The 13076-nt window shown below is 42.0% G+C and overlaps 2 protein-coding genes across 13 annotated transcripts in view; one reads left to right on the top strand and one right to left on the bottom strand.

The window, feature by feature from the left end:
- Nucleotides 1-5640, bottom strand: part of CLOCK (clock circadian regulator) — a 117025-nt gene extending 111385 nt beyond the window's left edge. For 8 of the 12 annotated variants that reach the window (XM_046657388.1, XM_046657387.1, XM_046657383.1 and 5 more), the window contains exons 1-2: nt 5186-5360; nt 4145-4231 (exon numbers count right to left, since the gene is read on the bottom strand). The gene's annotated coding sequence lies outside the window, so the exon portion shown is untranslated. Of the gene's footprint in view, nt 1-4144; nt 4232-4327; nt 5139-5185; nt 5361-5486 lie in introns of those variants that run through there. The other 4 variants (XM_046657389.1, XM_046657385.1, XM_046657391.1 and 1 more) reach the window with 2 other exon arrangements.
- LOC124236831 (uncharacterized) lies at nt 5419-7084 on the top strand. Its single transcript, XM_046655770.1, has 2 exons — nt 5419-6203; nt 6969-7084. The coding sequence occupies exon 1, from the start codon at nt 5419-5421 to the stop codon at nt 6187-6189; it is 771 nt and encodes a 256-aa protein (XP_046511726.1). The 3' UTR covers nt 6190-6203; nt 6969-7084.
- Nucleotides 7085-13076: the final 5992 nt, after the last annotated feature.

Below are 13076 nucleotides of genomic sequence, written 5' to 3'. Positions count from 1 at the left end.
TGATATTTTAAAATTTTAATTCACGCTTTTCTTCGTGTTTCCCAAATTTGCTACATTAGGGATGCTCTATTTTTACAACTGAGGGGAAAGAGATTAAGAAAGAAACGCAACTATTTACACTAAATCTATATTTTAATACAAATGATAAGTTCTTAGCTAGACATATGGTTTATCCCTCATTGGTAGCACTCCCCTTTGCAGGGTTTTTTAAAAATACAAAACCTTTAAAGATGAATCAACCTGTATTTTCATTTTCCACTATTTTGGGTGAGAACTAAAAATTTAAATATCTGATTAAATGTGCACTCTGGAAAAGATGGGAATTTTTGTCTTACTATTTGATCTTATTAATGGAGAAAGGAAAATATTTTATTTATGAAAATATTTCTGAAAAATAAAAAGTAAATTACATCCTAAACAGTATACTATAAAAGTCAAAAGCAATTCATAAAAATTTGATTTGTCCTTTTCTTTTAGAAGTGATTTCTTTTCTATAGACTTCTAAGACTTAAAATAAGCAGAATTACACCTTTGTGAAATAAACACCTAAAACAAGTGATAACTCAGAGTCAACAATACACTTACGAGGAGGAGTTCAGGTAATATAACATTTACATAATTGAAAATATAGAGAACTACAGGAATCTCTTATCCACCTATTTCACAGAAGCTACATCTAACAAAGCTATAAAAAATGCCTAACAAATGGTTGTAAAGCAACCTACAAATATAAATGCCATCATGATAATTACAGTCAATTAGCAAGATTAAATTGCTCTGACACTTAAAAGTCTTCTATAAATAACTCATACAACTGCCTCTAGAATTTTAGACTCAGAAAAGGACAAAATGCAATGTCTACTGGTACAATGCCCACAAGAAACTACACGTAAAAAAATATTTTACTTTATGCATCTGCAAAGACATGGAAGGAAACACACACACACACAACAAAAGGTAGTTTTGCTATAAGGCAGAACTTTGATTTTTCACAATGTTGTTTGCTTTCATAGTTCAAAATATTTGCAGCAAATAAATATTTGACACAGCACCAGAAGTACAAATGTGGGGGAGATCGTACATTAAATATGTGCTTTCAGGAAAGGAAATGAGATAAGAAGAAACAATTTACTTTTAATACTAACACTGCCTGACACATTAGATGGTAGACAATAGCTAACTGAGAATTAAATTTCCTAATTTAATCCTTCTAACAATCCTAAAATCTAAGAGAGGTTGTATTATAATTATCAAATAAAACATCAAATGGCTCTTTCCTGCAGAACAGAATAAAAACAAACAAAAAAGCAACTATCAATTAGTCTCATAAATGCCTGCTGTAAGGCTGCAACTTAACTCCTTACCTCCTTACTTCTTAAGGGCTGAGATTTGAGCTTTCTAAGTTTGTTCCATCCTTTCTTAACTATTTAAAAGGTTGAGATATATAATCTCCCTCAAAACCCCATGACCAAAAAAATAAAAAGCTGGAAACAGTCTCACCCTTGCAAATCTTATGTATGTTTTCCTTCTGGAACCTATCATTTACTATCTTATGTTATAATAGTTACGTAAATGCTCTTTTAGCTATACTAGATATCAAATCCACTGAGGGCAGTGTCATTCACACTGCATCTTTCTATGCATCACGCATAGCTTAGTAAACAGTCTTGATTAATAGTGTGAACTTTCTGCAGACTCTATCAGCTAACAAGAATTAAGCTTGCTAATTCTTTGCAGCTTGGTTAAAAAAACAAAACCACCCTCTGGAACTATTAGAAAGGTAGTGTTCTCTACTCAGGGGAGGATGGGGGTGGCTGGGAGTGTACACACAACTTGTCTGCTGTCAGTTAAGCACAAACCAGACCAAAAGGCACATTCTCCCTTTTCCCCTTCAAGGATGATTCCATCCAAGTCAATCAGTCTCTCTTGGTTAAGGACACAGTCCGCCTATGTTCTCTTCAGAGGACCTGGAGAGGCTGAGGTAATCTAGGTGGCTTTCTAGTGGTCTGCGACTACAGGAGAATAAAATCAACCTTTCACCTGTGAGCAACTGACCAGGTCAAAACCCAAAGAAAACTCTAGAATGTGGACCCTAAGGAATCCTCTAGAAGCCATGGAATCCAAGTCTTTCAGCTGAATTCAATCTACACGAGATAAAGCTCACACCAGTAAGACCTCACTGCAAACTCTATAAATGCACCCCAAACCGACTGGCCCCTCACAAGTCAAAAGATGAGTATGTCCTAAGGTGTATACCATATGTTAAACTTTCTGACATACTCCAAGTCATTTCCCTGTCCTGTGGCTAGTAACAGAGTGCACGGTAGAGGCAAACTGGCATATCAGAGAATCAATCAAGGCAACTCAATTTTCAAGATTGAAATATGTTTATAAATGCACAGAAAAAGATCTAGAACGTTAACAGCAGTTATCTCTGGGGAGGGATGTGAGATAGAAATGAAAGAGTGCAAAGTGGGTTTTCACTTACTATATATACCTTGTATTGTTTTAATTTTTCATGGGCATCAATTCTGTAATTTTAAGAACAAAATTTTAAGTGAAATTTTAAAACGTGATTTTATTTTTTCAAAAAGATTGAATAGACCTACATGGAATGAAAATGAAAAATAAAGGTCATTTTGCAAAAGTCTGGGTACTAGAGATCTACAGAAGAAAGAGAAATAATACAATTATCCTAGCCTACAAAATAAAAAGGAATACTGGTAACATAAAATGCCCACAGCAACTGTCACCCACTCACTACTCAACATTCACTACTCTGATTATATAATATTAACCACCAGAGGGAGTTTGAGTACCCTCCCCTCAAAATTATATCCACTCTAACAATCCCCTTTTCAATTGTAACCTAATTAAAAAGGTTAGGCTGGCAGAGCTAAAAAATCTTAATACAATGTTTACAGCAATTCATAAGTCATAAAAAATTTTTAGTTTTTTGCACCAATAGAACATTGCCTCTCAGTTTTAAATTTTTCATGAGAAGTAACTATATATACACAGATAAATTTACATTTCACTGAGGTTCATGTCTGATTCCCTTAAGAGAAACAGTTTCCCAAAGAGCAAACTACCTGGACAATTAATTTTATCATCATTTTAATGGAGTGTTCATATTCTCCAATTGCCTGTCATGACAACTGTGGGATTAAAAACGCAAAAGCAAAATTTTATGCAACTATGACTCCCGAAAAAAGGCGGGGGGGGGGACACAAACTATACTCTGAAAAGCATAATCCAGCCATAATACCCAATGCAAACAATGTCACTATATATTTTAGCAAAGCACAACATGACTAAACATCTTTAAAAGTTAAATTTATCTGTGACTTCAGCATCTTAAAAATTAAAATATAAATAAAAAAACATCCTAACCTTCTTTCAATGTTAGTTCATTTTTCTAAAAAATATTAAGAGAAATCATATTGAAAATGGCCAAAATCAACAAAAATTAGGGAAGAGAGACAAGCAGACAAAAACCACCCAGCAAATTATTTTGGAAAGGAGGATTTTTGTTTAATCTGGTTTATGAATCCATTAGATGGTCACAAACCTTTTTAAAGATAAAGACATACACAGGGTACATCTCATTTCCCATCCTCCCCTCACCAGGCTACCTCTCCCTTCTCCCCCATCGCGATTAGTTTTCCAGCATCCTCCCAGAGCTTCTTTATACGTAGCAGAGCAAACACAAGTTTGCGTTCTTATTCCACCTCCCCGCTTGACGCAGAAAGTAGCACGTTATTCACACTGTCGTACACCTTGTTTCTTTCACTTTGTGACAGATTTCGGAGATCTTTCCATGTCAGTGCACAGAAAGCTTCCTCCTCCTTTTTCTCATAGCTGATCACGACTAGTTCGACCACAACTTTCATCTATCTTCTTCAGGCTAACCTTGAACGACACTCTGCTCCGTCGACTCCTGAACACCTGGCAGCTTCCTTCCTCCAACAAGACTTGAAAACAAACCAGATTTGAAGTACCCCAAGGGACAACTTTCAGAAGCGACTCATTCTCTAAATTATATCCTTTTCAGGACGTTTGTTTCTCAAGCAGGTAGAAGGAAAACATTCCACAATTTTCTCCTGATCACTTAAAACAGAAGGAAATCTTCAAGTGAAATTACCTTTTTTCCGATTCGGGGGGGGATCCGCGTAACAGTCAAATCAACAACCACTGTGAAAGTTTCTTTACTTCTTGTGCTTTTCTTTCACTGTAAAAGAAAACATTGTTTTTTTTTAAAAAAAAAAAAAGGCTAGAAAGCCTTAAAATCGTACAGCACGGCACTCTTATGGCAAGACACGGCCACCTGATTCGATCTCTCATCCGCCAGGTCTAGGCCGAGGCTTTGATCTTTCAGGATTCTGCTCCCCACTATTAACAGGACGACTTTCACACCAGGGAAGACACGCTCAAGAATGTGAGCCCTGCGACGCAACGTGCCGCCAGTGACACACCGGGGGCCAGAGCGCCAGGACCAGGTCCGGAGACTCAGGCTTCGCCGGCGCAAGGGGTCTGGAAAAGCCAGCGGCGGCGCTGACAGGGAGCGGGGAGGCGGGGGGCGATCGCAGGAAGCAAAGCCCCGGCGCCGCGCGGGGAGCCCTCGAACCAGCGCCGTCGCTCGAGCCGGGCGCGCGGGGCCGCGCGCTCCCTGTGGACCGAGCCCCGGAACCACGACCACTAACGGAACCAGCCCACGGCGGCGGCGGCGGCCGCTCGGACTGCGGACGGAGGCGCGCGGGCCGGGCGCCGGGAGGGCGGGGGTTCCCCGGAGGAGCTGGCCGCCCCGGCGCCCCATTGGGCGCCGCTCCAAACGTGCCCGAGTTGTGACAGGAATAAAGTGGGTCACAAGGCCTAGCGGGTCCCCAGCGAAAGCCCTCCCGGCACCAGGTCTCCGGCTTTCCCGGCCGCCCTGACGCGGGAATCGGCCCCAGCCCCGGCCACCCCGCCCCGCCGCGCACCCCAATCCCGCCCCTGCCCCGCAGGTAACCCCAGCTGCCCCGGAGGGCCCCTCAGCCAGGGCGGGCCTCCGCCCCAACTCCCAGGAACAGACACATCAGGGCGACGGGCAAAACTTGGGCTTCGGCTCCCGCCTTCCCCTCCCTTGGCCGCCGCCCCCGGCCCGCACTCACCGCCCCCCGCTCCCTCCCCTTCCCCGCGCCCTCACCGTGCGGCTTGCGGCGGCTCCGGCTTCTTCCCTCCCCCACCTTGGAGTCCAGCTGCGGTGACTCGGAACCACTACCCCGGCCGCGTCCCGAAGACACCGCGGCTCCCGGCACAAGCAGCACCTGGGCCAGTGAGTGGCGCCCCCCACCACCCCCAAAATAGTCACCGCTACAGCCGCCGGCTCCTCCTCCCCCTCCCTTCCCTTCCCCTCCTCCACCGGCACCGGGAGCACGCATGCGCCGCCGAGGCGAGCCTACCGGCGGACGTCAGGCCCGGGGCCCACCCGGTGGGACGCCACTCACCGGCAGCGCGCACGCGTCGGGGGCCAGATTTCCTTCGCGCTCTCGCTGTCGGGGGTTTCCTTTCCGAAGCCGGCAGCCGCAAGCCGACTCTGTGGTTGCGCTCCCTCCCGGCGCATGCGTCGTCAGTGACCCCCGCGGGCTCCGACGGCCGGCGCTCTGCGTTCGCCCCTCCCCTCACTCTCGCTTTCCCGGGCGCGTCTCGGTGCGCATGCGACTTGCCCCGTTAGGCAGCGCGGAGCCGCGGAGGGGATCCCGGGCGTCCGAGGAGACCTCCGCTTCCTTGGGCCGCCGCCCGGCGCTAAGGGACACAGGGATCTTCCCGGAGCCCCCTTCCCGCTCTGGTTACTGGAAAGCTGGGAGGCGGGGCCTGGTCGGGTGGAGCGCGCGGCCGGTCCGGGGAGCGGTAGCGTTTGATCGCGATGGCTTTGGCTTTCACCCTCGATGCAGGGAGCGAGGAGGAGGAAGAGCTTCCTGCCGGATGAGGGATCTGGAGGCCAAAACGGGGCCCCTTTCTCCCTTGAAAAGCAAATCATTTTGCGACGCCAGGGAGGATTTTTCGGGTGTTGGCGGGAGAAAGACTTTTTTCCCCCGCTCTAGGGACATCACTCGCGTTTCCTCTCCTGCGCCTGGGAGAGGGGGGTTGCGAAGATGCCTGGACCGCCGGGGACATCTTTTCCCCCTCTCCTGGAGGAGCACGGCTTGAGTCGCTTCTTATTGGTGGGTGCGCCTGGAGAGACAAGACAAGCGCCCTTGGCGGGAGGAGGGAGGCAAAAGAAGGTCAGGATGTGTTCATTTGGAGTTTTCCACCTGGCCTTTAAGGCCAGGTGACAGTGTATCGATGGAAGATAGGGGATGAAGCTGGGGGGATAGACCAGTACCCTAATTTGTGTGGCTTCCCTTGTCAAAAAAAAAAAAGTGTGAATACTTCTTGATTATCTCTGGGAAATTACTGCCCTTGATGCTTAAGACACACGCAGCTCACATGGGAAAGCACATTTCAGTACTTGTAAATTATTGGGAAAGAGGTCTTTACCGTCCTCATTCCTAGTAGTTGTCATATTTTAATGTCCTTCGGATTTGAAATAGAAGCCATCTTGTTTCAAAAAGTAAACTTTTGGCTATAAAATCCTCCCTTCAAGGTAACCTCATGTTCACCTCAGTAAACATTTCAGATTCTCGCTGGATACTCAGAAAAACAGAACGTCAAAATTGAGGAACTTACTCAGATCCCTGATCCTTCACTTGAGGATTTTTCTGTCGAGAGCGAAAGCATGATTTGCTAACTTCATGTAGCAGAAGAGATTTTAGCAGACGTTTTTGCCTGTTCAGCATTCATTCCCTATTCTGATAATTTCCTTTGGAGAACTATCTTTTCTTCACTCTCAGCCCATATGGCTGGGGCAAGACTCCAGGGGGAAAGCACATTTGAGTTAATCCTCTGCCTTAGGCTGGAGTTACCAAGAGGGGTGCTCTCTCTTCCAGTGGATTTAATCTGGAAAAATGGAGGCCTGAAGCCATCTTTCCTCACTCACAAATTCTGCAAAGGAAGGCAACATAGAAAAAAAGCAGATTCAAAGGTGGAGATTTGGCTTGGAGACATATTTGATGCCCCGAATCCAATGTGGACTAGATAATTATGGAAATTTCAGTTAAATTAGTCAATAAATTCTTTCATGTGTTTGTTTCATTGCTTAAACTAATGAGAGGTTTTCTGTCACTTGAGATCATGAATCCTAACTGATACTGGTAGCAAAAGAGGAAGTAAGGTTAATATGTAATACTGATAAGGTAGTGTTACCAAGCAATGGGCTTGCTCTGCTCGCCAGGATCTGAGCCAATTAATCACAATGAGTTAGAGATCGAGAAAGTTTTGATTAGCTAGCATAATCGGGAAGATGGCAAGACTAATGTCTCAAAAAAAACCATCTTCAGGGGCTGGCCCCGTGGCCGAGTGGTTAAGTTCGCGCGCTCCGCTGCAGGCGGCCCAGTGTTTCGTTGGTTCGAATACTGGCCGCGGACATGGCACTGCTCATCAGACCACGCTGAGGCAGCGTCCCACATACCACAACTAGAAGAATCCACAACAAAGAATATACAACTATGTACCGGGGGGTGTTGGGGAGAAAAAGGAAATAATAAAATCTTTAAAAAAAAAAAAAAAAACCCATCTTCAAAAATTACATAATCTTGAGGTGGTTATATAGGAAAAATGGGGAGTGAGGAGGTGGTCCAGGGATGTTGGTCTCCAGGTGTGAAGGGCGCCAGGCATCACATTGCTCCATTCTTCTGTCACCTGTAATGGATACCTTGTAGGTATGTTTTCCACCTGTAGTCAGCATGTTCCTGGAAACAAACTCATAGAACAAAGTTTTAACTTATTAAGCTATCGGGGAATACATACGTAAGCAGAGGCCATAAATCAGGAGAGCATGTGAATTTTTTAGAGTATGTGCAGAGCAGCGGGTAGTCTCACAGAGGAGGGGCTGAGGCCCTTTAGCCTGACAAAATAGCCTCACTTATGCCATAGCAGGTTGCAGCCAGACAAGAGAGTGTGAATGCTTTTTCTAGGATGTAGATGTTTGGACTTTATTCTAGAGGAAGGGATCCCTCCTCATATTCTACATCATCTAGAACACATATCTTCAAAAATACCTTTGCCCTTTTTTAGTGGTTCCATTGTCCTCTTAGTCACCAGGATCAAATCATGTTCATCTTTGACTGCTTCCTCTCTCACTTTCTGTATTTAATCATTTACCAAGACCTCTTGATAATCCCGTTTTTCTGCTCAGTCCTCTGCCTCTGCTTGAACATTTCCCAGAGTCAGTTCACAACTTATCCTTTCTTCCCCATATTCTCTCCAAGAAGAAAACTGTATCAGATATTTGTAATAATTTTTCCAACTTGCAGATTCCACTTTTCCCTAAAACAAAAATCCTGCTTTATAGTTTCATAGATCCTAAATTTCTCCCCCAGCCTAAATCTTCTCCTTAAACACAATTGTAATTCAAATATTCTGTTCATTCCTTCTTGTATGCCTTACTAGTAAACTGAACATTTCCCACTCCCTTCCCAACCAATTCCCCCAGCTGGTGTCTTGATAGAGGCAATACAGCATAGTGGTTAAGAGTGCAGAATGGGAACTAAACTGCCTGGATTTAAATCTCAGCCCCATCACTGAGCAAGTTATTTCTCTGTTTTTCAGTTTCCTCATCTGTAAAATGAGGATAATAACAATCCCTTCTCACATGATAATTGAGAGGAGACATAAAAGATAAATTGATACAGATGTGTGTGTATAATAGTACCTACTACATAAGAAATCCCATATTAGTGTTGGCTGTTATTAATGATTTAATGGTCTTCCTTTTTGTGTACTTACATCTCTTTTGCTCAAATTCTTCCCCTAGTTCCCTATGGCCCATCAATCACAAAGTCCTTTCTGTTCTTTCATAATCTCTCTCTCATTTATCCTTTCATTGACATTCCTAGTTTTACCACCATAGTTTAAGATGAATTGGAACACAGGAAGTTTAAGATATGTATACTAGAGAATATAAGGTAAGTTTTTTTCAAAAGAAACCTTCATGGTTTAGCCAATTACTCATATTCTTTCTAGACTCTTTAAAATAGGGGGAAGTACAATAATATGAGGTCATGTTATGGACTTGGAGTCAAAAGTCTCGACTTAAATGCTGACTAACACTAAGAGACATTGAGCAAGTTAAATAATTTCTCTAAGCTTCAGGGCATTTATCTGTAAAGTCAGAAGAATAAGTATCTCAGAGAATTGTGATAATCAAAAGTAAATTATAAACTACTACATAAAGGTTGGATGGTAAGGATGATGATTTTAGGTTTTTACAATTTGTTGTTGGAACTCTAGGAATGGTTGAAATGACTCACAAATCTGTAACTCAAGCCTACACTTCTCCACTGGGCTCCATACACATATGTCCAATTGCCTACCTGATGCCTCCTCTTGAGTCTCAAATATCTTGGATGCTCCCTTCAATCTATTCTCCACGGAGCAGTAAGACTCTTCTTTTGAAAATATAAATGAAATCACAGTTCGTACTTAAAACCATTTTATTGTTTCCCATTACATCCAAATTCCTAATCATGGCCACAATACCCTGTTTGATCTAGCCTCTGCTACCTCTCCAAACTCATGTCCTACCATTTTCTCCTTTTCTCATAATACTCCCACCCAGAAAATTCTTTCAGTTCCTTGCTAACCTCTCTGTTCTCAGGCTTTGGCATAAGCTGTGCCCTTGCCTGGACCACCCTCCTACCTTTTCTCATGGCTGGCTCCTCCACAGTCGTCATGTCTCAAGGATCTAATTACCCTATTTAAGGAGGTCTCCCTCCCATCTCTCATCTGTCCCCCCACATAGTACCCACAGTTAGTCTCTATTATTGTGTCCACTATTTCCTTCATAATACTTATAAGTTTAAATTTCACATATATTTGTTTGAATTTGTTTTCTTATCTATTAGCTATCTTCCCCACCACCATGTGGTAAACTCCAGAAAGCAAGAACCATGTATCTTGTTCACCACTGTATATGCAGCATCCATTTCAATGCCTGAGGTAAATGAATGATTGAATAAATGAATGAGATGAAAGGTAAAACATGCCAGAAGATTTTGAGGATCATCCTTATATCCCAAATTATGATTGTAGGCAGATTATAATCTTGTCAAAAAGTAACCTTGTAATGTGTATTAAAGTACAAATGGGAGATAAAAACTGAAATCAGTTAGTGAAATATGATGTACTAATACTGTGTTAGTAGTTCAATATTTGAGGACCCACAAGAATATGCAACACTATAAGACACAGCTAACACTTTAGAAGAGGATGCTGAGTGAGGTCCAAAATAGGGAACAAAGAGTATGAAGTACTCACTTTCTAAATAGCTGCCAACATTTGGGGCCAGACTAAACATTGGGATCAGGAATAAAAGCTTGACAAAACTGGGCCTACCATAGTCAAAATCTCCAACCCTTACTCTTAGGCCATATAAGCAGAACACTTGGGAAGAGGAGAATGCACAAATCATCGGAGCCATGTCTTATTGGGTTCTTAGAGTGTTCTGTTCCTTTCCTATTTATCCCCCACCCCACTTCACATTACGTGAACAAGGCTCCAAGAATCAGCTAGAGAAACTGGAGGTGACTGTAATGAGAGAGACTGGCATCTCATCCATTGGCAGATTTGTTGATGTGCCCTGCACCTACATGAACAGGAGGATAGAGACTTGGAGAGAAACAGCTGGCCAGGGAGTGGGCTGAAGTGAAACAATGTGCACTCCTACAATTTGGCATGGCTGGGTCCATTGATGCTGAGTACAAGAAAGTGCCATGCAGATTTGAACCATCTTGACACATAAGGGGAAAGAAATTCTAGCAACAAGAGGCTGAGTATACTTCTAGGAGTGGGAACTGAGAGAGATTAAAAGAGAGAAAGTTGCAGACTGATCTCCCATGTCAAGGAACTGTGCAGTGGCGAAGCGACCTCAGGGTTTCTAGGAGAACTCAATGTGCCCGTGAAAGAGTGAACATGTAGATGCAACTTGGATTGTACTTACCCAGTCAAGAGAAACTTATCCCTTTCTTCTCTAATTTCCCTTCCAGTCCCCAATACCAGAGGGAATGGGCCTTTAAAAGAAAAGGAAAGAACTGGTCGAAAACTAAACAACTTCCATGTTCAGAGTTCCTGAGTCACAACTTCAGCTAGAAAACGCGTGCCTTGGAACTGAGACTGGAGTTTTAAACCAGACACACATTTAATAACTAAGAGTATGAAGGAAGAATTAAAAAATATGCTCAAGACATCTTTAAGGTATTTGCTACCCAGTGTTTCTCAATCACCTAAGGATCTCATTAAAACAAAAATTCCAATTCAGTTAGTCTGAGATGGGGCCCGAGATTCCACATTTCTAACGAGCTCCCTGGGGATACTGCCGATTTTAGGACCACACTTTGACAAACAAGACACCATAAAGTGGGGAAGGCAGTTTCAACAGAGCACGGTTCGCAGCAAGGTATAGAGAAAAATATTAGGTTAGAATATATGAAATATCCTTTTTTGTGGGTCAAAAACGGTTAAATATTGACAATTTCAAAAAACTTTTTATGTTTGTATCCTATCAAATAAAATTCATTCAATAAAATGGGAAACAGTATTAAATATTAAATAATTTCCCCACATTCTGACAAATATTTATACCCTACATAAGTGAGAATGTATAAATGAAGTAACGTGTGGAAGTAGTACCGACCTGTGTTGGCAGGCATCAGCACTGGCGAGAAGAATGTGTGTGTGTGTGTGCATCTGAAAAAGATTGAGGCTAGAATCACAACCAGCTACCTCTAGCACGCTGTAATTTTATGATTTTTACAAATGTTAAAGTCTTCAGGAACTGTGCTTGTGGATAAAAACTTACTGCCACCTGGTGGATCTGAGTTAAGTTAAAAGGAAAATATGTCTTTTTATTTATATATCTTAAATTCTATTAGTATTTCCTCTGTTAATTTTAACTTGAAAAGGACAAAAGATAAATATGTATTTACTAAAAAAAATTACATTTAGGGCAACCTTTTACATTTGGTTTCAATTGGAGGGGAAAATAATGTTCATATTTATATGCATTAGATGGCATTAAAGTTACATTTTAACTTTATGATAATATGACTTTTCCTTTCATTTCCACAACTGTTTTATCCTAAGTAGGAATTTATCCATCCATTTGTTAAGGAGACTTTCAGAACTCGGACCAGTATAGGTAATTATTTCTCTTGATGTGTACATAGTGCTATCATAAAAGCCATTGTACACGACTCCCGACTTTCTTTCCCTTTGTCTGAAGATGTGTATTTTCAGAAGCCCTTTGCTTTCTCAGAAGAAAACAGTCCTCCCAATCCTTTCCAAAGTTAGATCATTTGATATTACCTTGTCTAATAAAATAAATTATCACTACCTTACTCAAATCTATATTTAACTTTCCTTCCATGTCATCATTCTCTGCAGGCTTTATGATCCCCACTCCCAAGAGCGGCCAAGAGCCTTTTCCTGACTCCATGTTAAACTTCCTCAATTCTCACCAATTTATTTTTGTAATCTAATCATTTAAATTTAGTTTAGATTCTCTCACAAACATGAGTGAATATCCATGGTCAGAATGGTGGCTCATCAATACAAAGCAGAAGAATAAAATCTGTAATTGAACTATTACATGCTGATTTACCACCCTTTTCTCTAAAAGTGGTATTCATTATTAAACCAAGAGAAAACATCCTGCAAGTCTTTTGCAGTGTCCTAATATTGTATGTTTTCTCATGATGAATTCTTCTGCAATTACTATTAAAACATAGATAAGCTTCACAATATATTTTTCTCACTTCTCTTCGTGACTTAGAAACTTTCATGTTATGTTATACAGTTCTAATGATTCTATGGTCTGACTATTAGTAAGAGTATGTAATAATCTTCTAGCTTAATAACAGAACTATTAAAAACAGTAATAAAGAGTGGAAATGTTTCTTATGTACTTTTCAGAATCTTTAAATTGCACTTGTCTATAGAGT

Source organism: Equus quagga, chromosome 3 (genome assembly GCF_021613505.1).
Source record: "Equus quagga isolate Etosha38 chromosome 3, UCLA_HA_Equagga_1.0, whole genome shotgun sequence".
NCBI lineage: Eukaryota > Metazoa > Chordata > Mammalia > Perissodactyla > Equidae > Equus > Equus quagga.
This window is presented reverse-complemented; position numbering and strand designations above follow the sequence as displayed.

What these genes read in the sequence shown, in the direction of transcription:
- LOC124236831 (XM_046655770.1), top strand. Translation starts at nt 5,419, where the DNA reads ATGCGCCGCCGAGGCGAGCCTACCGGCGGACGTCAGGCCCGGGGCCCA.